This window comes from Malaclemys terrapin, chromosome 21 (assembly GCF_027887155.1).
Source record: "Malaclemys terrapin pileata isolate rMalTer1 chromosome 21, rMalTer1.hap1, whole genome shotgun sequence".
Classification (NCBI taxonomy): Eukaryota; Metazoa; Chordata; order Testudines; family Emydidae; genus Malaclemys; species Malaclemys terrapin.
Window position 1 is genome coordinate 6847502 of NC_071525.1, and position 22841 is coordinate 6870342.

General features: G+C 54.0%; 1 protein-coding gene across 1 annotated transcript in view; it reads left to right on the forward strand.

The window, feature by feature from the left end:
* Positions 1 to 1071: 1071 nt before the first annotated feature.
* Positions 1072 to 22841, forward strand: part of TARS2 (threonyl-tRNA synthetase 2, mitochondrial) — a 30410-nt gene continuing 8640 nt past the window's right edge. The window contains exons 1-14 of the mRNA XM_054010881.1: positions 1072 to 1190; positions 2118 to 2308; positions 3229 to 3352; positions 5942 to 6063; positions 8082 to 8199; positions 9305 to 9369; positions 10600 to 10678; positions 11302 to 11448; positions 11922 to 12020; positions 17590 to 17756; positions 19004 to 19166; positions 19332 to 19469; positions 20231 to 20308; positions 21698 to 21798. Coding sequence (XP_053866856.1) covers positions 1119 to 1190; positions 2118 to 2308; positions 3229 to 3352; positions 5942 to 6063; positions 8082 to 8199; positions 9305 to 9369; positions 10600 to 10678; positions 11302 to 11448; positions 11922 to 12020; positions 17590 to 17756; positions 19004 to 19166; positions 19332 to 19469; positions 20231 to 20308; positions 21698 to 21798 — 1664 coding nt within the window. The 5' untranslated portion in view covers positions 1072 to 1118. The remainder of the gene's footprint in view (positions 1191 to 2117; positions 2309 to 3228; positions 3353 to 5941; positions 6064 to 8081; positions 8200 to 9304; positions 9370 to 10599; positions 10679 to 11301; positions 11449 to 11921; positions 12021 to 17589; positions 17757 to 19003; positions 19167 to 19331; positions 19470 to 20230; positions 20309 to 21697; positions 21799 to 22841) is intronic.

The following is a 22841-nucleotide window of genomic DNA, read 5'->3' on the forward strand; positions in this document are numbered from 1 at the left end:
TAAAGAAAAATGGGAAAGGTGGTTTATTTCTGTGTCTGGTTATTCAGTTTGGTGTGGGGCTTTGCTGTATTTTTAAGTATGTGTCAGAGTAGAGCATAGTGGAATAGATTGTAGTGTGTTCCATACAGGTGTTTCTGAATCCTGATTTATACATCTAAAAAGTAAACTGGGGGGGGGGCTCCCTCTAATCTTTCCCCTTTATTGAATTAATCTCGTAAGAACATAAGAACGGCCACACTGGATCAGACCAAAGGTCCATCTAGCCCAGTATCCTGTCTTCTAACAGTGGTCAATGCCAGGTGCTTCAGGAGGAATGAAAAGAACAGGTGATCATCAAGTGATCCATCCCCTGTCGCCCATTCCCAGCTTCTGGCAAACAGAGGCTAGGGACACCATCCCGGTCCAACAATGGCTATTAGCCATTGATGGACCCTATCCATGAATTTATCTAGTTCTTTTTTGAACCCTGTTAGTGTCTTGGCCTTCACGCCATCCTCTGGCAAGGAGTTCCACAGGTTGATCTTTGTTGTTCTAACAACGGTAGGCAAAATATATGTTCCAACGTGATTATTTTTATGTAGATTATTTTAACCGTTTTTTAAAGAGCGCAAAGGCGAGGCCGCAAGGGGATTTATTATTGCTGATTACATTTTGATGATGCCAGAGGGAGCAATGAAATTAAAGCCACCGATGGGGTTGTCCGAGTCCAGGGTATGGATTTGAACATGCCTCTTGTTTTCTTTCTAGATTGCAAAACTCCTTTCCCCCCCAGCACCCTGGGACCATGGGGGTGAGACACAGAGCGCAGCTGGAGTCATGCTGGGATTTGGGGCCTTGCAGCCGGTGAGTGACAGGGACCGGCTCCCAGCGGGCGCGTGCAGCGGGAGCGCAGCGCGGGGCCGCGCCGTGGCGCAGACGCAAGCGGCCTGCGCGGCGCGCGGGCGCATCTCCGCCCCGGGAACGGCCCCTCGCCGCGCATTTGCAGGACGGGCCGCTCGGGAAGCCCCGGTGCGAAGTGACTGGCCGCAAGGAGCAGCCAATCATCTCGGCCGGGCCCGCCTCTGCCCAGCCCGCGGGCGGGGTTATTTCCCTGCCTGCTGCAGGAAGCCAGGGGGGCCATGCGGCTCCTCTCGCCCTGGGGGACGCTCCTGGCCGGGAAGGGCCCTGGCGTGAGCCGCAGGTGGTACCAGGTCCGTCCGGCTTTGCATTGCAGCGGGAAACCTCCCTGCTGCCCCCCTTCTCTCTGCTGCGCCTGGGTGTGGCCCTGCGCAAGCTGTGGGGGCTAGCAGGGGAACCGGGGCGGGCTATGGGGCGGGCAGGGAACGTGCCCCCTCCCCGGGGAGCTCGGCCAAGCTGGCGGGGTGGTTGGGTTGTTTTTAGCTTTTTCTTGGGACCTGATTTCTGCTGCGGTGACCCCCGCAGACGCGGCTGGCAGGGGGTTGCCTGTGACCCGTGAGCGTGTTGTTGTCCCCTTGGGAGGGTGCGCTGCATTGCAGAAGCCCTGATGCCCCGTAAGTGCCCCCTATGGGACTGTGGGTATCTCAGGGGCACCATAGAATGATATGAAGGGACCTCAGGAGGTCATCTAGTCCCACCCCCTGCTCAAAGCAGGACCAATCCCCAGACAGATTTTTTGCCCCAGATCCCTAAGTGGCCCCCTCAAGGATTGAACTCACAACCCTGGGTTTAGCAGGCCAATGCTCAAACCACTGAGCTATCCCTCCCACCAAGAGGCTCCAACACAGCTGGGGGCCCATCGTGCTCGAAGCTGTACAGAATGCCCCGGCGTCCCTCTCACCCCCCTCCCAACGCACGAGATTTAGTTCCCCCATGAGTGCAGGGGACTGGACCGGAAGATTCTCGAGATCCCTTCCAGTCCTATGATTCTATGCACCCCCTGCTCTAACCACTGAACAGTGCTCCTCCAACAAGAGCTGGGAGAGGAACCCCAGGAGTCCTGACTCCCAGTCCCCTCCAGCTCAAGCCACTCTGTCTTGTTTCCTTGCCGGAGCTGGGAAGAGAGAACCCAGGAGTCCTGACTCCCACGCCCATCCTCTACCCGCTAGACCCCACTCCTGTCATGAACTTCCTCCAATCCCACTGTGGCTCTTTTCCAGGCAGGCGCTCTCTTACCCCACCTTGCTGAGCGGCTCTGTTTGTACGAGAAGCTAAAGGCTGCCTACGACGAGCGATGTGCAGACCGGGCACAGAAGGCAGGTGGGCCAATCCGGATCTCCCTGCCCGATGGCCAGCAGGTGGAAGGAGAGTCCCTAAGAACCACGCCGTATCACGTGGCATCACAAATCGGGTACTGGGTGCCATTGCACGTTTTCTTCCTGTGAACGGTTGTCTGCTTTCAAAACCCTTTCAACCCCTAGGTTTGCCTTAGGGCAGGGAACCGAGAACGGCTGCGAGAGACTCCAGCCCCGTTGCTCTGCTGGTTTGCAAATGCTGGGGATGGGCCATCGAGTCCATTGCCCCTAGGGGTCAGGTTTGGCTACGCTCAGCTGGACTCTGTTCAGTGGGATTTGGGCACCTGACTCCCTCCTTCGAACCCGCCTCCCACACCCCGAATGTTGTTACTGTAACTCACACCTGCTCAGTGTGGCGCGCTCTTCCCCCCCCCCCCCAGCAATGATGGCTGTCCCACATGGAGCCCGCAGCACCGTGGCTGGGTCTTTTAGCTCCTGCTGTAGAGACAGTTTGTGCTTCTAAAACCAGAGGGCCCAGGTGCAATCCGCTGCTGCCTGGGGAACTGCACGCGTGGGGGCCCATAAGCTGGGGGGACTTCCCCCGGCTGGGGTGAGTGAGCAGCCTCTGCTTTTGCCCCGGCAGCCCCCACTAGGGTGGGCAGAGCACCTCACTGAGGAGTAGTGGCTTGCCGAGAAATGGGTTTGCCAGCTGTAGCGGGCGAGTGTCCAGGCCGCAGAGCCCATTCTCGGAGCTGGTGCTAACTGGCTCCTTGCTGGTAGCCTCAGCAGAGAGGGTCCAGGTGTGAGTGGGTCTTGGAGACATAATCCCTCTAGCTCCGTGTGTGTGTGTGGGGGGGGGGGGGGGGCGCGGTGTGCAGGGGACGAACTCACTGCGCAGATACCCTTATTCTCCCTGGGCTGTAATTGGGCCAGAGACCTGGCTCCAGAGCCCCTTCCCCAGCGCTAAATCCCCCGTCTGACTGGCCGGTCATGTGTCCTGTACTGAAGTGTGTTCTGTCACCTCTCTCCTTCCCAGCCGGGGCCTGGCTGAGGGGGCAGTGACTGCCAGGGTAAACGGGGCTCTGTACGACCTGGATCGCCCTCTGGAAAGCAGTGCCGCCTTGGAATTCCTGGGCTTTGATTCTGCAGAGGGGCAAGCGGTGAGTGATATCTGGCGCAGTGTTGCCAGCTCCACATAGTAGGAAGTCACCAGACAGACCTTGAAAAGTCGCTAAATGTAGTGTCTAAGCTCTCAAAAGGAGTCAAAAATGTCACTAAGCAAAAATTCCAGGGAAGTCGACAGAGAATTATAAACACACAAGTGCGCATGCCCAGGTGAGTGTAGTCACAAAATCATTCACAAGCATAAGAACATAAGAAAGGCCGTACCGGGTCAGACCAAAGGTCCATCTAGCCCAATATCCTGTCTACCGACAGTGGCCAATGCCAGGTGCCCCAGAGGGAGTGAACCTAACAGGCAATGATCAAGTGATCTCTCTCCTGCAGTACAATAGTGTTAATAGAGCCGACAGGTTAGTGAAAGGTGGGGCCCAGAGCCAGGGGGAGGAAGGCATTCGCCTGACCTGAGCTGGGCGCTGCAGGGAGCCAGGAAAGTAGATTTAAAAACAAAAATCCACTAGCCAGATCCCTTCCCCCTGCTCCCAGAGTTTGATTTCTGAAAACCCAGCTGGGCAGCTAACCCCAGGCCAAGCCAAAATCAAGCTAACTCCACCTTTGATCCTGCAGTAAGGGCTTCCTCCCTGGAGGCGCGGTGCCCCTCCTTCCCCTGTCCCATTGTCTCATCCCACCCCACCTTCCATCCGTGCGGCTCTCCTCGCTGGCTAACCTGTCTCCCCTGCCCTGTCCGCTTCATTAGCCATCGTACCCTGCATCACAGGCTGCGCTACCTACTACGGAGCAGCGAGAAAGAACATTTGGGTAAAAACAACCCCTGGCTAATGTGCAACTATTTAATTAGCCTCCACAAACATATTTTCCTTGCCTGCAGATTGCAATGGTCTCAGCCCAAGCAGCCTTGGAACGCAATTCCTTCCGAGGACATGCTCAGTTGAGACGTAATGACATTGACTTGGTGTCCAACAGAATGTATAGTAAGAAGAGCCCGGAATGGATTTTATTAACACCATCGAGCTGCTTGTCAGTGATTTTGTGACTATGCATAGTGGTGACGTCTTTCTCCGAATGTCACTGTCATTGGCAGTAAAAGTTGCTGAGATTTGTCACTGGTCACTTTGACGCTTATTTTCTCGCTAGGGAAACAAAAACGTCGCTAAATCTAGTGACAAAGTAGGTAAATTGGTGTTCAGTTGTGGGGAAGGAGCCCTCTGGTGGTAGGAAAAGGGAGCCTGGACAGTGGCTAATCTGGGCCTTTTCTGTGGCTTCTAGTTTCTGTCCCTTTAATGCCATAGTTCTCAACCTTTCCAGCCGACTGTACCCCTTTCTAGAGTCTCCTTTGTCTTGCATACCCCCACGTTTCACCTCACTTAAAAACTATTTGCTTCCAAAATCAGACAGAAAAAATACTCAAGTGTCACATCACACTATTACTGAAAAATTGCTGACTTTCTTCATTACCATGTAATTATAAAATAAATCAATTGGAATATAAATATTGTACTTCCATTTCAGTGCATAATATATAGAGTGGCATAAACAAGTCATTGTATGACATTTTAGTTTCTATTGACTTCGCTAGTGCTTTATATGTAGCCTGTTTGTAAAACTAGGCAAATATCAAGATGAGTTGATGTACCTCTCTGCATACCCCCAGGGATACATGTACCCCTGGTTGAGAACCACTGCATTAATGCACCTGCTGGAGTGTAGGGGTCACCAAGGAAGCGGGGTTTGATAGATGTGCTTTTTAACTGTCCTTTGCAAAAGCATTTCTCCCAACCATGCTCTAAAACAGTGGTTCCCAAACTTGGTAAGCCCCTGGCGAGCCGCGAGACACTTTGTTTATCTGAGCACCCGCGGGTACGGCCGCTCGCAGCTCCCAGTGGCCGCGGTTTGCGGTTCCCAGCCAATGGGAGCTGCGGGAAGCGGTGGCCCGGCTGGCCCATTTTACACTCTTATGCATTGCAATGCATGTCGGTGAGATGCTGGACTAGCCCATGGCTCCTGCACTTTGGTATCTGACTGGCAAAAGCACAGATGCAAAAGGCTGAAAAATCAGCCGCTCAAGTTTTGGTTGACAGGAGTCATCCAGGCCAGGGATAAGGGCAAGGAATTGGGCAGAGCAGAAAAGCAAATAGTGGCTAAAGCTAACCCAAAGGGAGAAGATACAGCGTGTATAATGAATAGAATAGTCCCTAGCTCTTCTGTAGCGTTTTTCATCCTTAATCTCAAAACGCTTTACAAAAGCAATCAGTATCATTGTCCCCATTTTACAGATGGGGAAACTGAGGCACAGAGTGGCTGAAGTGACTTGCCCGATATTACCCAGCAGTAGAGGTGGGAATAGAACACACGAGTCCTCAGTCCCCAGTCCAGTGCTCTATCCACTAGATAACACTGCTTCCTGGGAACAGGCAGGCCCCCTAAAGACAGCTAATGAGGGACTTTGGGCTCCCTCTCTGAACAAGCAGGCACCCCATATGTGAGAGGCTGCAGGGTGTCTGGGTTAAGCCAGGGCTCTGAGTCATCATTGGAGCTGGGATCCCAACAGGCCAGAGCCATGTGGGGTGCGGCTGGCCATCCACGTGACCCCAGGTCTCTTCCGTCCCCAGGTTTTCTGGCACTCCAGCGCCCACATCCTTGGAGTGGCAGGGGAGCGATTCTACGGAGCGCTGCTTTGTCACGGGCCCAGCACAGAGAGCGGCTTCTTCTACGACATGTACCTGGCGGGCCGGTAAGAGGGGCCAGGGAAGCCTAGGTGGGCATCCCGGCGGAAGGCCTGATGGCGTCTGGATAGCGTCATATTGTATTTTCGTTAAGGCACAGTTAAGAATCATCCAGTTGGGTCACTGTAGCTACACACTCGGGATTTCTATATTACATTATAAAACTGAACTGTTTCCAGAACTAAAAGAGGCTTTTAAATCAGTCATTTGTAAATGCAAGTTCAACTTTTAAATTTCTTTTTATGTTTTGAATCTTTACATCGTTAATACCTTGAACTGGAGTGTGTTTTCGTTTGGGCTGGAGAAAGATCAAATGCATTATATAAATAGATAACAATATTTAAGACTTTATTTCTATTTACTGAGTAACTTAATAGGAAAAGAAAGCACACTGCCATTGGAAAAAGGTGATCACATTTGTATCTACTGGAAATAGACCTTAATCACCTTAGAGCTGATAGGAAACAAACAAAAGGAAGTCTTTCTTCACCCAACACAGTCAATCTGTGGAACTCATTGCCAGGGGATGCTGCGAATGTCAACTTTAATACCTCCGTTGCCCCCATCACCACACAGCCATGAATAGATTTAACCTAGGAGGCAGGGAAATACTAGCCCTATTTGGAAGGTGGGATCTAGGGCACCCAGAGGTGAAGTGACTTTCCCGAGGCTAAGCAGGGAGTCTGTGGCAGAGCAGAGAATCAAACCCGGAACACCTGAGCCCCAGGCCTGTGCCTTAACCACTAGGCAACACTTCCTACCCTGAGGAGGGGGAACTTCCTCTGCTGTTTTGAGTGAGTGGGTGGGGGGCTAGACAGAGTCACCAGGAAGAGGAAGCAGAGAGAGGCGGAGTGGGGGTGGGACCTTGGGGGAGGGGCAGAGCCGTGTGGGGCCCCCACCGGCAAAACCAAAAGTCAGCGCCTATGATCTCGCCTCATCCATTCCCTGCCGTAGCAGGAGCCTCTGGTACATCTGCCCCCTTCTGTTCTCTCCCCGTGGCTCCGCTGAGTCTCCTGTGGACTGAAACGCTTTAGCTGGGCTCAGTACAGGGGCGTCTGGGTGAATTCGCCGGCTGGTGCTGTGCAGATCGGACTAGGTGATCCGATCAGCGATGTAATATATTAAAAACGGTTAACTGACAAGTATTAGTCTTACCGTTACTATATTGCAGTTAACGTTTAAAACGGATTGGTCAGTCAGGTGCTGCCGGGCCGGTCACTGCTGGGACGCGTGCCGGGCAGCACGTGCCCACCCAGGTATGGGGGAGCCTCAGCTGGGATGCTCCTGCTCTAGTCGAGTGTGTTCCTGTTGCTGATGAGCCCCCAAATCCCTGCTGCCTTCCCCCAACTCGGCGGCGGCTGCTGCCTGTAGTGGGCTCATTGTGCCAGGCGCTGCAGACCAAAGCATGGGAACAGGGGAAGCATGAGACCGGGCAGAAAAGCCTGGGCGAGTTCTGCTGCACGTGCCCCCCTCTGCCCTGGCTCCCGGGACCTCACATGCACACCCCACTCGCGTGCAACCAGGCTTCTCCGGGTGCGGACGGCGCTGCGCCCCCTGCTGCTGGCTGAACTGGTTAACGATTAAACGGTGAACCAATATCATTGGAATACTTTAAACGGGTACTTTTTTAAACAATAGTTACATCCCTAGATCTAATGGTCCCATCTGGCCTTAAACTCTATGAAACCGAGTTGCCGTTGTCACATGGGCTTGTTTGATTTCGCTTCCACTAGGTGGCATCCTGGGATAAACTAGCATGAAGTGCTCCATGCCGCTAGGCTGAGTCAGCAGCACCATACCTGCCTCTGCTTCCCTGGAGCCCCCTGGCCGTTACACCAATGTCTGGCCTTTGCCAAGCGTTGTCCCTGGGTCCTTTCCTGGCAGTGCGTGGGGAATGGGTGCAAACGTGGGGGTGAAGACGCGTTGCTAAGGCCACGCGCGCGCTCTGGCCGCCTGCCGGGATCTGCAGTCACGGCTCAGTTCTTCTGTAACCGGGGCTTTTAAAAACCTCTCGCTCTCTCTGCAGGACCGTGCTGGGCAGCGAGCTCCCAGCCTTGGAGGAGGCGTGCAAGTCCATCGTCCGAGAGAAGCTTCCCTTCGAGAGGCTGGAGGTGTCCCGAGAGGACCTGCTGGAGCTATTTAAGGTGGACGGACGTGTTCGTATATGTCATGGCTCTCAGCAGCCCCCCCCTCCCTGCAGGGCCTGAGGATCAGTTTCAGGGCAGGAGTGGGAGTAACACAGAACCCCAGGGCCAAGTAAACGGTCGTGCAAATAGTGTCACTTACTAGGTCCTGCAGGAGTCCCAGTAGCTCCTGTGAGAAGCGATGGGAAGCCCCCATCCCTTGGGACTAGACACGGCCCTGGTGAATGCATGGCCAGGACGGAGCCGTCTTTTGTCCCCTGGGGTAGGTTTTTCCCCTCTGGGGTACACAGGGAGGCTTGCTTGGTTTCCAGAGCTGCCCTGTGAGCCGGCCCGGGGCTAATAACCTGCCTTCCTGCTGCCTGCCCCCGCTCAGTTCAGGGTACGTCTGTCATCCTCCCCAGCGCTTCTCAGTCCAACCAGCCCTGCCCTCTTGTAAGAGCTGGTGTTATCTGTATATCTAACTTGCCTGAGCACCTCGCCATCTTTGCCATGTTTATCCTCACCCCTGTGAGGCAGGGCAGTGCTATCCCCATTTTACTGATGGGGAGACTGAGGTCTAGATTTTTTTTTAATGGTATTTGGGCATTTAACGCCGATTGATTTCAGTTGCAGTTAGGAGCCAAAAAGACCTTTTAAAATCTGGCCACAAGTGACTTGCCCAAGATCACCCAGGGAGTCTGTGGCAGAGCAGGTATTCTCAAGTTCCAGACTAGCACTCTAACCACTGGGCCATCCTGCCTCGAACGCCTGTGTCTAGCCCCACATGCCTTCCTGGCACACTGCGTAGCAAGTGAAGAGCCAGTCTCTGTCCTGAGTAGCAAGCTGGCTGCCTTGATGGGCCAGGCAGCTTGCTGGGGGGGAGATGGTGGGAGGGATGTGCGTGCTAGAATTGTGGGCTCCTGTAAGTGGCATTTAGCTTGGAAGCTCTCTGAGGCAGGGGCTGTCCGATACTTTCTCTGTACAGCTCCTAGCGCGAGAGGGCCCCATTCTTGGGCACTGTCATAACAAACATGAATAGCAACAGCTCAGAGCAGATTAGCTGCTAGTTGTCCGTGGGCTGTATCATTAACACTGGCCCTACGCTCTTCTCTTTTCCTTTCCCCAGTACAACAAGTTTAAGCTGCAGGTGATCGAGGAGAAAGTGAAGTCACCGACTGCTACGGTGTACAGGTGAGCAAGGGCCCTGCAGTCCGTGTGACTGCCCCGGCGCATCCAGGGTGCTGGGCAGGGCGAGGTCTGTGACTCCTGTTCCTCCAGACGCACGGCCCTGGGGTGAAAGTGCCCTGCTCCCCAGCCGTGTCCCAGTGCTTAACGTGGTCAGGAAAACGTGTGTGTCCATCTGAATCCCACTTCATACAGACAGCTGGCCATGCTGCGTGTACACTGATTACACGACCGTCACCGTCAGGCTTCAGTGCATGGAACTATTTGCACGGATTTCCGGTGGTTTTCGAACAAGCCGTTCTGCAGCAGCACTTCCACCGAGGAGCTCCCCGGGGTGGGTTAGTTTGCAACGGTCACATACCGTCCTTTGCCACCAGTAGCGATTGTCCAACATAACTTAACAAACCAACTTCCAACCCCCCCCCCCCTCCCGGAAAGGCGAGATGGCGCTTGTAGGGTGCCCCTCAGTGCCCCAGCTCCATTGAACACTTTTTTCCCCCCATGCCGTGTCTGTGACCCTTTGCAGCTCCGTCCTCTTTCAGCACGGCCACGCCCTGACGCTTCGCTGCAGTTGAGTTGTGCTCAGGCCCAGATCTGGGTGGCAGCATGACTTCTTGGTACCCACTGCGTGGCCGGGAAAATCCCAGCAACTAACTCACCGCTGGCTGGTACAGGCGTTCCCTGTGAAAGGCATATGCAGGGGTAGGGGGGCGACTGTCACTGCTGGAAAGCAAGAATGATGCCGGGGCTTGGGCCCTGCCTCCGTGGGCTGGGCTGTGGGTCCGGGTATCATGATGGGAGGGAGTGCGACAGAACGGGCACAAAGTGCTAAGGGTCTGATCCTGCCCTCGTGCCCAATAGCACAGCTGGGTGGGAGCGGGAGGAGTGAATCCACTCGCAGACATTGGCCCAGGTTCTGATCCTGTACCCGTGGAGGTGACATACGAGTGCCCTTCATGTGAGCCAGTTGCATTGTGGTCGTGCCTAAGAGCCCGAGTCACGGACCGTGACCCTGTTGTGTTAGGCGCTGTACAAGTGGCGCTTACATGCTAAGTCATCGGCCCCTTCGGACCATTTCGGGCGTCTTCTGACTTTCCCCTCTGCTCTCTCATTCCAGCCTGGCATTTCTCATCTCACCCCTAGACCCAGGGGTGCCAATCTGCCTGTGACCCACCTGTTGTCTGCTCCTGGCTCTCTGTCTGTACTCTGAACCCCTGTCTCCTTTCCTTTTCCCAGGTGCGGGGGGTTAATCGACCTTTGCAAAGGTCCCCATGTCAGGCACACAGGGAAGATCCGAGCACTGAAGATCCTAAAGGTCGGTTCTAACCCCAGCCAAGCTCAGTTGCTGGCACCGGTGGGAGGGAGCCTGGTCTAGTGAGCATGGCGTGGCGGGGGTTATCGCTCTGCCACTGGGCAAGCTGTGTGAATTTAGAGGAGTTGGTGCCTCAGTTTCCCCCCCCAGCTGTAAAAGTTCCAGCAGGAGGGTGGAGCACTTTGATATTAAATGCCTGATATGGTCACGCTTTGCACTGAACACAGGCTGTGCTTTGTCAGAGGGTCTCCAAGTGCTTTAGAAAAGGAGTAGGTACCATCCCTGTTTTACAGGTGGGGAAATCGAGGCACAGAGCAGGCGCGTGGCTGCCCAAGGTCACCCAGTGAGTCCATTTCAGGTTCTGTTCTTGACTCTGGCTCCTCGTGTTTTATACCAAGCCCGTCGCCATAGCACCTAACCCAGGAGTCCAGACTCCCAGCCCTAACCACTAGACCGTGCTATTCCGAGAGGAGCGGAAGCTTGTGCCTTTCTGGAGACGCTGGAGGAGTAGGCAGTAGAGTTGCGTGTTGATCCCAGGCTACCCTGCCCCAGCCAGTGTGGAGCTCAGCCCTCTCTTCTATCAGCACCTTCCTGTGGTGTTAGCTCTCTTTCCCCCTTCTCAACAGAGCTCCTCCGCCTTCTGGAAAGGAGACCCCGCTCTGGAGTCTCTGCAGCGGGTGTATGGGATCTCCTTCCCCAGCCCGGTACGGCTGGAGGAGTGGGAGCAGCTCCAGGAGGAGGCAGCTAGCCGGGACCACCGGAGGATTGGCAAGGTAGGAGTCGGCATGATCACCCCCGGGCAGGGTCGCGCCAGCTACATCTGTGTTTGTTCCACCCAACCCGCTGGCTAAACTGTCCCCGGTTCTGAACAGGGAAGGGACAAAGGGCATGGAAGTGTTGGCGCGGAAGGCCTGGAGCCATCAGTACCTGCCCTGCTGATTGGAGACCCCTCGGGTAGGAGAGGTGCCCTGCAAGACCCAGCTCCCTTCGGAGCTTGGGCACAGGCAAGCCATTGTCTTCCGTTGCCGTGCCACGTCTCTCCTGCCTCAACGAAGCCCGAGTCTCTGTCGCCACCTTATGGGTCCCATAAGAGGCTTCTAAACCTGCCGCTGTTTCCAGCTGCCGGGCCTAGTCCTTAGGAGCCTGGATCCAGTCCCCCATGTAGGGGGCCATCGCGCGTAGACACCCCGAGTCCTGCCTCCCCCTCGGTGCAGCGCTCAGGGGACCTCTCTTATTCCCTCCCCAGGAGCAGGAATTGTTTTTCTTCCACGAGCTGAGTCCCGGGAGCTGCTTTTTCCTGCCCAGAGGGGCTCACGTCTACAACACCCTGATAGACTTCATCAAGGTACGGGCAGCCGTCGTATCGGGGTTCGCTTGGTCGCGCCTCGACTCAATGACTTTGCCAGGTCCCATCCAGCCCTGCATTTCTGTGGTGCTGACACTCCTTCTCCGTGTGACATCCTGTAGATCTTCTTGTCCCAAACGCCTCCGTGCAGCTGTGACCGTCAGCCCAGGCTCTGGGGGCAGACTCACGCCAGCCGCCACTGGGTCATAGCCGAGTCATTGTGTGCAGAGCTCCAGCACTGACTCCCTGGTCAGCGTGGCCAGAGGTGTTCTAATCTGGCTCTGCTATAGATTTCCTTGGGGAGAGGGCGGAGTGCATGTCCCTAGCCACCCGGGTCAGGGAGCTGTGCTAGACACCGGCCAGGAGCGTGGCTGCACCTAGCTAGCTGGGTGAGGTTGGGTCCCCAATTCCCAGTGAGGTAGATTATCTTGGAGGTGTCTGTCTCTGGGTCCCAGTTGCACAGGCTTCCCAGGGGTCGTCCACACCCTGCTCCCATCTGGAAAAAACATGCTGGAAAAAAACATCGGGCCTGTCTATTGTAGGTCCTTATCTAGCACCAGTGCTATAGTGTCCGAGCACTGTAGACCAGTTAATGTATTTATCCTCACCCATCCCTGTGAGGCAGGGCAGTGCTATTATCCCATTGTACAGATGGGGAAACCGAGGCACCGAGAGGCTAAGTGCCTTGCCCGTGATCACACAGGGAGTTGGTGGCAGAGCAGGAATTGAGCCCCATGTCTCCCATTTCCTAGGCTGGTGCCCTAATCCCTGGGCCACCCTTCCTCTCCTCCCCTACCTAGCCACAAAGAAAAAGGGGGTGGGGACATGACTCCCCTGAAAGCTATGAGCAAACCCCGCTCCCTAGTGGGGAATCCTTGGGATACAGACAGGTGCATAGATATCCCCTCGCACCGCTGTTCCCAATAGACTGCGCAATCTGGCCCGTTGGACTGGGGCTGTGAGCAGAAGCCACGAATTCCTGGGGGACCCTTCCTTCGAGTGCTCGTCCATGTACACCTGCCCAGCAACTCGAGTTCAGGTTCCTTTGGCCAGGAGAATCTGTTGAGAGTCATGCTTTGTAAGCGCTTTGTCTCTGCTGCAGGGGAGACCGCATCTTCTTACACATGATATCAGCAACCCGGACAACCTAGAAAGGACCAAAGTCTCCCCCGAAGGGAGCCCTCTGCATCTGCCCCCCTGTCTGCCCTCATCGTCCTCAAGGCAGCAGACGTGGCTCCTTGGTCAGGAGGGGCGTGCAGATTGGTTGGCTCTTCTGGTGTCGCACGGGCCTGGTAGAGCCCATCCTGGCTACTGGGTTTGGGCCTCGCCATGCTCTGAGCAGACTGCAGTGCTTGGATCCTTGACCTCTCTGGCGCACATCCTGGGCACAGGCTCGCTGTCTGTTACCCCTTCGTGCCAATGGGGCTGCCCTACTCTCCCAGGACCAGTGCTGACCCCTTAACCTCCTCTGTAGCTTAAGCACAGCCCCTCCCACATGAGCGCTCTGCGCGGTACACTTCGCCTCTGCTGGGACACGGGATAACAAAGCAAACAGGGGCATGGGCTCCGGAAAGGTTCCAAAGCCTGATCACCCTCTGGCTCCCACGAGATCTGTACAGTTCAGACCAATCCGGGAACACCCCTGTGTGCGTTTCCCTGCCTCGGTTTCCTCACTGTTCTTTAAGGAGTCCAGAATCCCTCTCCTACGCGTGGATTCTCCTCTGGCTCATGGAGTCTTTCCCTCTCCTGTGCAGCTGGTTTCCTGGCTTCCTCTTTCTTGCCCAATCTCCCTTTTGCTCTCTCCTTGCCTCACCCAGTCTCTGTGGTTTTAAAGACTTAACCTCACTCAACACCTTGGCTCTTTGTCCTGTTTGTGGACAAATTCCACTGCTCCAAACCCCCAGCCCGGCCGATAAACGTGGTCAGACTGGTTTTCTCCAAGCTCCAGCTGTCGCATTGTCTTAAGATGTTCCCTCCATGAATGGGAACCTTCCGGGTTCATCAACCCACTGTTGTTCCTGGTGTGGGCGACACATGAGCTGACTACGCCTACCCCGTGGCAGTCCAGCAGACAGTAATCTCATAAGATCAACCAGAATTCCTAAGATGCAAGTAGACAGATTCTCAAATCGTGTCTCACCGTAGATCCCCTCCATCTGGGAACTGGATCACCATCCTGAGGGACGGCTGGAAGTCCTAGAAGGGGTTATTCCATCCAGTTCCAGACTCTCTCTTCCTCCCCCTCGCTTTCCCTGACTGTTTTCTCAGGCCCCTCTCGCAGGTTTCAGAGGGGTAGCCGGGTTAGTCTGTATCAGCAAAAGAACGAGGAGTACTTGTGGCACCTTAGAGACTAACACATTTATTTGAGCATAAGCTTTCGTGGGCTAAAACCCACTTCATCGGATGCATGCAGTGAAAATACAGTAGGAAGGTGTGTGTGTGTGTGTATACACACACACACACAACATGAAAAAATGGGTGTTGCCATACCAACTCTAACACGAGTAATTGATTTAGGTGAGCTATTATCAGCAGGAGAAAAAAACACTTTTGTAGTGATAATCAGGATGGCCCATTTCCAACAGTTGACAAGAAGGTGTGAGTAACAGTAGGGGAAATAATTAGCACGGGGAAACAGTTTTTACTTTGTGTAATGACCCATCCACCCCCAGTCTTTAGTCAAGCCTAATTTAATGGTGTCTAGACTTGACTAAATACTGGAAGTGGATAGGTCATTAAACAAAGTAAAAACTGTTTCCCCGTGCTAATTTTTTTTCGCCTACTGTTACTCACACTTTCTTGTCAACTGTTGGAAATGGGCCATCCTGATTATCACTACAAAAGTGTTTTTTTTCTCCAGCTGATGATAGCTCACCTTAATCAATTACTCTCGTTATCGTGTGTATGGCAACACCCATTTTTTCATGTTCTCTGTGTGTATATATATCTTCCTAGTGTATTTTCCACTGCATGCATCTGATGAAGTGGGTTTTAGCCCACGAAAGCTTATGCTCAAATAAATTTGTTAGTCTCTGAAGTGCCAAAAGTACACACTCCTGCGAGAAGAACGAGGAGTAACGCTGGGAGGTGCAAGCGCTTATGAACCTCTTGTGCAGTGGGAGAAGTACCTCAAGGGGCTTTAATAATAATCATCCCTAGTTCTTATCTAGCTCTTTTCATCAGTACTTCTCAAAGTGCTTTACAAAAGAGGGCAGTATCATTATCTCCATTTTACAGGTGGGGAAACTGAGGCACAGAGGTGGGACATGACTTGCCTGAGGTCACCCAGCAGCACAAGTGACGACATTTTACTCTCGTTATTTTCTGATTGCCAGAAAGAAAGGGGGCTGGGCCAGAGGCAGTTGAAAGTCTTTAGTTCACAAGCTCAAATTCAGGATGGTGCATCTGGCCTCTGTCACCCCAACCCTAGATCCACACGACTGGTACCTCGAAGATGCCTTTTTCCAGATAGCGACTGGCGCTGCCCACCGAAGGTATCTGAGATTTCAAGTGGACAAGTCCCATTACCAGCACAGGGAGTTGCTATTCGGCCTTTCCGCAGCCCCAAGAAGATTCTCAAAATGCCTAGCAGGAATGGCGGCTTATTTCAAGAAACAAGGACACACCAGCTTTTCCCATATGTAGACGACCGGCTCGTTCATGGACAGACAAGTGACCGTCTCCGTTCAGCTTTTCCCCTCCCTAGGTCAACGGAGAAAAGTCACTTTTGACTCTGACCCAAAGGACGGAGTTTATAGGAGCTACTCCACAACAGCACTGGCTTATCTACTGCAGGAGAGATTTCAAGCCATGCTAGGTCTGTCATCCCAAGGCGTCCCTGAGAACTCAGCTCAGGCGGCTAGGTCCCCGGCCTCCTGTACTTGCGTAGCTCAGCATGCCAGACTTCACCCTCGTTGTGTGCAAGGACGGCTGAAGTCTGTGTCGGCCAAGCGGGCACCACCAGGTTCTGTCAGTGCATATTCCCCCCAAGAAGTGCTGTAATTAAACCGGTAGAGAGACCCTCTGAAAGACCCTCCTCCCACTCGGTTGGTGACAGATGCCTCCACAATGAGTTGGACGACCTTCAGATGTGAGGGGTGTGGAAGACTTCACGCAAATCCTGGAGCTAAGAACCATGCGTGGGGCAGGCACAGCTTGTCTCCTACTCCTAAAAGGACTGACACGTCAAATCATAATGCACAATACATTGCAAGGTTAATGTGTCCCCCTGTCAAGCCATTGGCTCCATATTTCATCATTACATCAACCCACCTTTCCGGTGGCAATAACGTTGGCTAAAAGGGGAGGAGAGATACAAGGGCTGGTGGCAGGGCCCCTGCACACAATTTATCATAGACTGGGTGTCTTTGAAATCTTTGATTGACAGCGATATAGACTTTCCTTTAAATCAGGTTATCCACCTACCTGTTGGGTTTTTTCCCCAAACCACACTGTAGCCAAGGCAAGGCTAAGCTAAGCTCCCACGCCCTAGATGTTCTGAGGACACTCTCCTCCTACGTACATAGAACCAGATCATTAGGGTGTCCTCTAGGCTATTCATAGCTTATAGGGACGAGGTGGCAGGTCAGGCCATTTCCACATGGAGACTTTCTAGCTTGATCTTTGCTTGTATCAAGCTGGGCTATGAATTATCCAGTGTAGACCCTCCAGTGAGTGCAACAGCTCGCTCTCCGGGAGCACTAAAAGGGTCTGTTGCTTCTTTAGGAAATGTTCCTGTACTGGATATATGTAGGGCAGCTACCTGGGCTTCCGTGGGTATGCTGATCTGGCATTACAATGTAGGGGAAGAATCAAGATATGATGCTAACTTTGCTCGGGCTGTCGTACAGCCACTGTGTAGGTAGACTACTGTGATCTAGGACGCTGATGGTGAGTCAGCAAAAATGGTGTGTGTGTACACAAGAAATTGAAGCCGCAGCAGTTCTACCTTACGGTAGCTGTGGTACTTGGAGATGTGTTGTCTGTATATACTCCATGATCCTTCCCCACTACTACGGAGTCTAGATGTATTCCGTATTAGCGAAGGAACTAAGGGGTGGTTGGGGTCACCCCCTATGTCCTCAGTTGGAAGCATGAGGACATTTGGGGTAGAGGCACAGCCCCCAACAGGCACTGCTCGCTGAACAAATCTGAACTGGAGTACGCTGGGTATATGTGCACCAAGAGTGAAATGTGTGTCTGTCATATATGTATGTGTGTGTGTGTATGCTTATATGTGTGTGTGTGTGTGTGTGTATATATATATACACACACACGCGCGCACACACACACCCCCGAAGAACCACAGTCATTGTAAGGTAAGTAATAATTTCCTTTAATCCCACTTCTGCCACCATCATTCTCTGTGACCGTTCGGCACGTCATTTCCACCTCTCTGCCTTCGTTTCCCCCAGGAAAGGAGGATGGGGCTATGAGTGAGGGCGGTGCTCTGAAGATGTGAAGCTCTGTGTCGTTACTAAGTAGCATTCTCACTGTAAAGGGCCCAGTGTCTCTCAGGTCTGTGCTCCCGTGAAGAGGCCACATCTTGTGTTTTCTGCCCCCACTGCAGAGCGAGTATCGGAAACGTGGGTTCTCGGAGGTGGTCACCCCTAACATCTATAATGCCAAGCTGTGGGAGCTGTCTGGCCACTGGCAGCACTACAGCGACCACATGTTCTGCTTCCCGGTCGAGAACGAGACCTTCGCCCTCAAGCCAATGAACTGCCCTGGTCACTGGTGAGCGAGGCACCCAAGGTCTGCTGCAGGCTGGCTGTTCAGCTAGGGTAGTGGTTCTCAACCTGCGGCCCAATCAGCAGGGAGCTGTGGCCCGTGTGACCTCCTCAGGGCCATACAGGTAGCATTGGATGCAGCCCACATAGCTCATTGTGGGCCACATAGGTTGAGAACCACTGGACTAGGGGGGTCTGTGATAGAGGCTGGAGAGAGTGGGGTCTAGTGGGTAGAGGGGTGGGGCTGGGAGTCAGGACTCCTGGGCTCTATTCCCAGCTCTGGGAGGGGAGTGGGGTCTAGTTGCTAGAGCGAGGGGTGCTGGGAGTCAGGACTCCTGGGCTCTATTCCCAGCTCTGGGAGGGGAGTGGGGTCTAGTTGCTAGAGCGAGGGGTGCTGGGAGTCAGGACTCCTGGGCTCTATTCCCAGCTCTGGGAGGGGAGTGGGGTCTAGTTGCTAGAGCGAGGGGTGCTGGGAGTCAGGACTCCTGGGCTCTATTCCCAGCTCTGGGAGGGGAGTGGGGTCTAGTTGCTAGAGCGAGGGGTGCTGGGAGTCAGGACTCCTGGGTTCTATTCCCAGCTCTGGGAGGGGAGTGGGGTCTAGTTGCTAGAGCAAGGGGTGCTGGGAGTCAGGACTCCTGGGTTCTATTCCCAGCTCTGGGAGGGGAGTGGGGTCTAGTGAGTAGAACAGGGCTGACTGGGGATTGTCCTTGGTTTTTGCTTAGCGCTGTACCATAGTTGCCTGTCGTTAAAATCTCAGGCACAAGATCGTAACGCCATTCGGATGGGAGGGGGAGGGGATACTTCTTAAAAACCCGTATTTCAAATAAATCAACAGCCTGCCAACCCTGGGGTCTGGCCCAGAGGTCCAGTTTGGTTTGTTGATACCCAACAGCCCATGTTCAGCGTGGGCAGCACCCGGAGGGACCCCTCTTGCAGCTCTGTATCCGTGGCACATTTAGGCCTTGGTCTCTACGTCCAGGCTGCCATGGAGGTGTCCAGCTGTGGTGTCTTGTCGAGCCCTGGCCACTCGCTCCCCACTGAGCCCCCGACTGGCTGCTGGGTGGGAGTGGCTCTCTTCCCACCGGGGTCCTGGCTCTCCTGCCAGAGAAACAGCAGCGGGGGCTGGATCGAGGGCAGCCCAGCAGCTCCCTTCCCTGTCAGGGCCTGCTGCTGCCCCAAAGGGTCCTCGGTGTGCTTCTCAGCGGGGCTTGGACGGGCTCCGATTTCCCTTCTTCCTCCATTCTGCCCCATCAGCCTGATGTTCGCTCACCGGCCCCGCTCCTGGCGGGAGCTGCCCCTCCGCCTGGCCGACTTCGGGGTGCTGCACCGGAACGAGTCCTCGAGGACCCTGACCGGCCTGACCCGGGTGCGGCGTTTCCAGCAGGACGACGCTCACATCTTCTGCACCCTGGGTCAGGTGAGCGCGTGGAGCTGGGTACCCCGAGGGGGTGGGGTAGGGGATAATTAACAAACCATCCCTCCCTAAATGCCCTCCCTCCCTGGGATTGCCATCTCCTTGGGGACGGGCGCTGCCCTCCATCCCGTCCCCCAAAGCTACTTGTGTGGTGTGTTCCTTTCCCAGCTGGAAGGCGAGATCGGCGGATGCCTGGATTTCCTGCAGGCCGTGTACTCCGTCTTCGGCTTCTCCTTCCGCTTCTATCTCTCCACGCGCCCAGAAGGGTTCCTGGGGGACGCTCATGTGTGGGAGCAGGCTGAGCAGGTGGGGAACACTTCCACTCTGCCACTGACTTTCCCTTGTGACCTTGGGCAAGTCACCTCATCTCTGTGTGCCTCAGTTCCCCTTGTCTGTAAGATGGGGATAACCGCACTTCCTTTGTCTGCCTGAGCTATTTAGAGACTCTCTCACTCTGGGTTGGCGTGGCGCCCGGCACAGTGGGGGCCCTGGGCTTGGCTAGGCATCTGGCATGATGGGGCCCATATGTCGGCCAGGGCCTGTGCCCGTCCGGTGCAGCAGGGACCCTGATTTCAGTTTGGGATCTCTAGGCACAGCTGTAATAAATCCCTCTGCCCATTCGTTTGGCCGTGGTGTTTGCTCCCCACCACCAGGTTGCTGGTGCACCGTGGCTGTTGCTTGCTTATCCTGGCAAGGGGCGAGAGGCTGATGTGGTTGGGTCTGAGTGATTTGACAGCTCTGTTTTCTGTGGCACAGAGCAGCACTTGGGGGAGTTGCCTGGTACAGACCCTTGTGATTGGATCCACGTGCCACCTCTCACAGTACAGCGGCATTGAATACACCCATGTGCTATAGCATCATCTGCCAAGGCAGGGTCCACTTACCATGCAGAAGATGCTGCTCACGCGGTGGTCACAGCTGGTCGGCAGGGTAGATGCTGGTGGCTTCTTGTCTCCTGCAGTGACTTTCAATATTGAATCAACCCTGTGACTAGCTGGCAGTGACCGTGTATCCAGGTGCGACCTGGGGCAAAAGGCATCTACTCACTTAACCCCTTTGTCTTCCAGCAACTGGAGAAAAGCCTGAATGATTTTGGGCAGCCTTGGGAGCTCAATCCAGGCGACGGGGCATTTTATGGGCCAAAGGTTAGTGAGCGCTCGATCCACCGTCAGTGGTTGGAGCCAGGACTCCTGGGTCCCGAGCCTGCCACCAACTTGCTTTGCCTTCTTGGGCCAGTCGTGTCCCTGCTTTCTGCCTCAGTTTCCCCACTTATAGCATGAGAGTAATGACTCGGATGTGAAGAGCAGGAGGGGCCATTTTGATTCTCTAGTCTGACTTCCTGCCTCACACAGGCCAGAGAATTTGCCCAGCGATTCTGGCATCAAACCCAGTGCTTGCGGCGGAGCGTAGAGCATTTTGGTGATCCTTGCCCTCCCTCGTGAGGCACAGAGATCTCGGGACGGAACGCACTGGGACTAGCTCGGTACAATTGTTTTACGGGGCTACACGAGCGTCTTAAAATGGACGGGCTCTAATTTTGATTAATTTACAAAACCGCTCAATTTGCAGAAGCTAATGCAGGGCCTGGAATTGGACCCATTCTTGTTTATACCCATTCCCCCCACCCTGAGTTCTAAAGGATCAGCAAACTGTGTGGGATTTAATCAAGGATGACTAAGGGCTTGGTCCTGCAAACGTGGATGTGATTGATGTGATTAACTTTACTGCTCAGGTGAGCTGTCCAGGTAACTCACCTGTGCAGGAATCTATTGGCCCCTCGGGGGAGTAGTTATCTATGGAATGTGCCGGGAGCTGCAGGATTGGGCCCTCGGGCTGGGTCTACTCACGGGAGTAGTTATCTATGGAATGTGCCGGGAGCTGCAGGATTGGGCCCTCGGGCTGGGTCTACTCACGGGAGTAGTTATCTATGGAATGTGCCGGGAGCTGCAGGATTGGGCCCTCGGGCTGGGTCTACTCATGGGAGTAGTTATCTATGGAATGTGCAAAGAGCTGCAGGATTGGGCCCTCGGGCTACTTCTACCTCAGCCATGATTTCCAAGATGCAAACACCGTGACTTTTGGACTTTCCGCCCTTGAAATAGACCTTGGTCTCTGTCCCCCTGGGCTCAGCTCAATGCTGTACAAGACTCCTCCATGAATCTTTGCAAACATGGCTCTCGAATGTGGAGTGTTGCAGGGTACAGGTGTCCTAACAAATAGCCATGTGCTAGGTGTTTCCTGGGACTTAATCGGCAGCCGGAGTTGAGACTGTAGCCTGGGGTTTTTGTCTGGGCTTATCCCTGCTGGTCAGGAAATACTCCCCCCAGAGATCAGTGCTGCTGCTGTAGCCATAAATAGCATGGAGGGGATAAAGTGGAATGACCTTTTTCCTGCACTGATAAGCCGAGTTGTATCCCCATGGAGACAGGGTTCTGTTTACAGTGCTGTCCCCACTTTGCAAGGTTCCTCGAGGAACCAAAACTCCGGGTCTGTTGGGAAATGAGTGACTCACCTGTCTCCACGTGCTGTTTCAGATCGACATTCAGATCAAGGACGCCCTGGGCCGATACCATCAATGTGCCACCATTCAGCTGGACTTCCAAATGCCCATGAGGTTCGACCTGACGTACATCAGGTATAGCACGATCTAGGTGATGCTTGTCTATACAGATGGTTCGTTTGCAGCGAGCTGGGGTGTAAACCTACCCCGTGCTAGCCTGCCGCTCGCTAGCCGTCCGTGTAGATGGTGCTGCCGGGCACTAAAAAGTTTCCTAGTGCGCTTTGACCGACCCGCCTTTCAAAGCACAGTAGGAAACTTGTAGTGGATGGTAGCAATGGCTGCGTGGACGCTTAGTGCGCAGCAGACTAGCCCAAGGTAGATTCACGCTCCCAGTTTGCTGCAAGCTAAGTGTTGTGTGGATGAGCCCTTAAACCCAAGATCCTGGCCAGTAAGGATCATGGGGTGGGGGTAGCTTGATGTAGCCCCATGGTGGACGTGTGTTACGGCTCCCCCTTGGTGCCTGATCCCTAGAGGATGAGAGTCTGGGGTGCCTTGGCTCATCAGATCAAGCTGTAGCAGTTCATGCTTTTAAGAACATAAGAATGGCCATCCTGGGTCAGACCAATGGTCCATCTAGCCCAGTGTCCTGTCTTCCGACAGCGGCCAATGCCAGGTGCTTCAGAAGGAATGAAAAGAACAGGGCAATTATTGAGTGATCCATCCCCTGTCATCCTGTCCTAACTTCCTGCATTCAGAGGTTTAGGGACACCCAGAGCCTGGGGTTGCATCTGTGACCATCTTGGCTAATAGCCATTGATGGACCTAGTCTCCAGGAACTTATCTAGTTCTTATATACTTTTGGCCTTCACAACCTCCCCTGGCCATGACTTCCCCAGGTTGACTGTGTGTTGTGTGAAGAAATACTTTCTTTTGTTTGTTTTTAAACCTGCTGCCTATTAATTTCATTTGATGACCCCTAGTTCTTGTGTTAGGAGAAGGACTAAATAACACTTCCTTATTCACTTTCTCCACACCAGTCATGATTGTATAGACCTCTATCATATCCCCCCCCCCTCAGTCATCTCTTTTCTAAGATGAACAGTCCCAGTCTTTCTTGACTGCTAGTGCACATGGAGTGGATATTTTCAGAAAACTAAACACAACTCCAAGATCTCTTT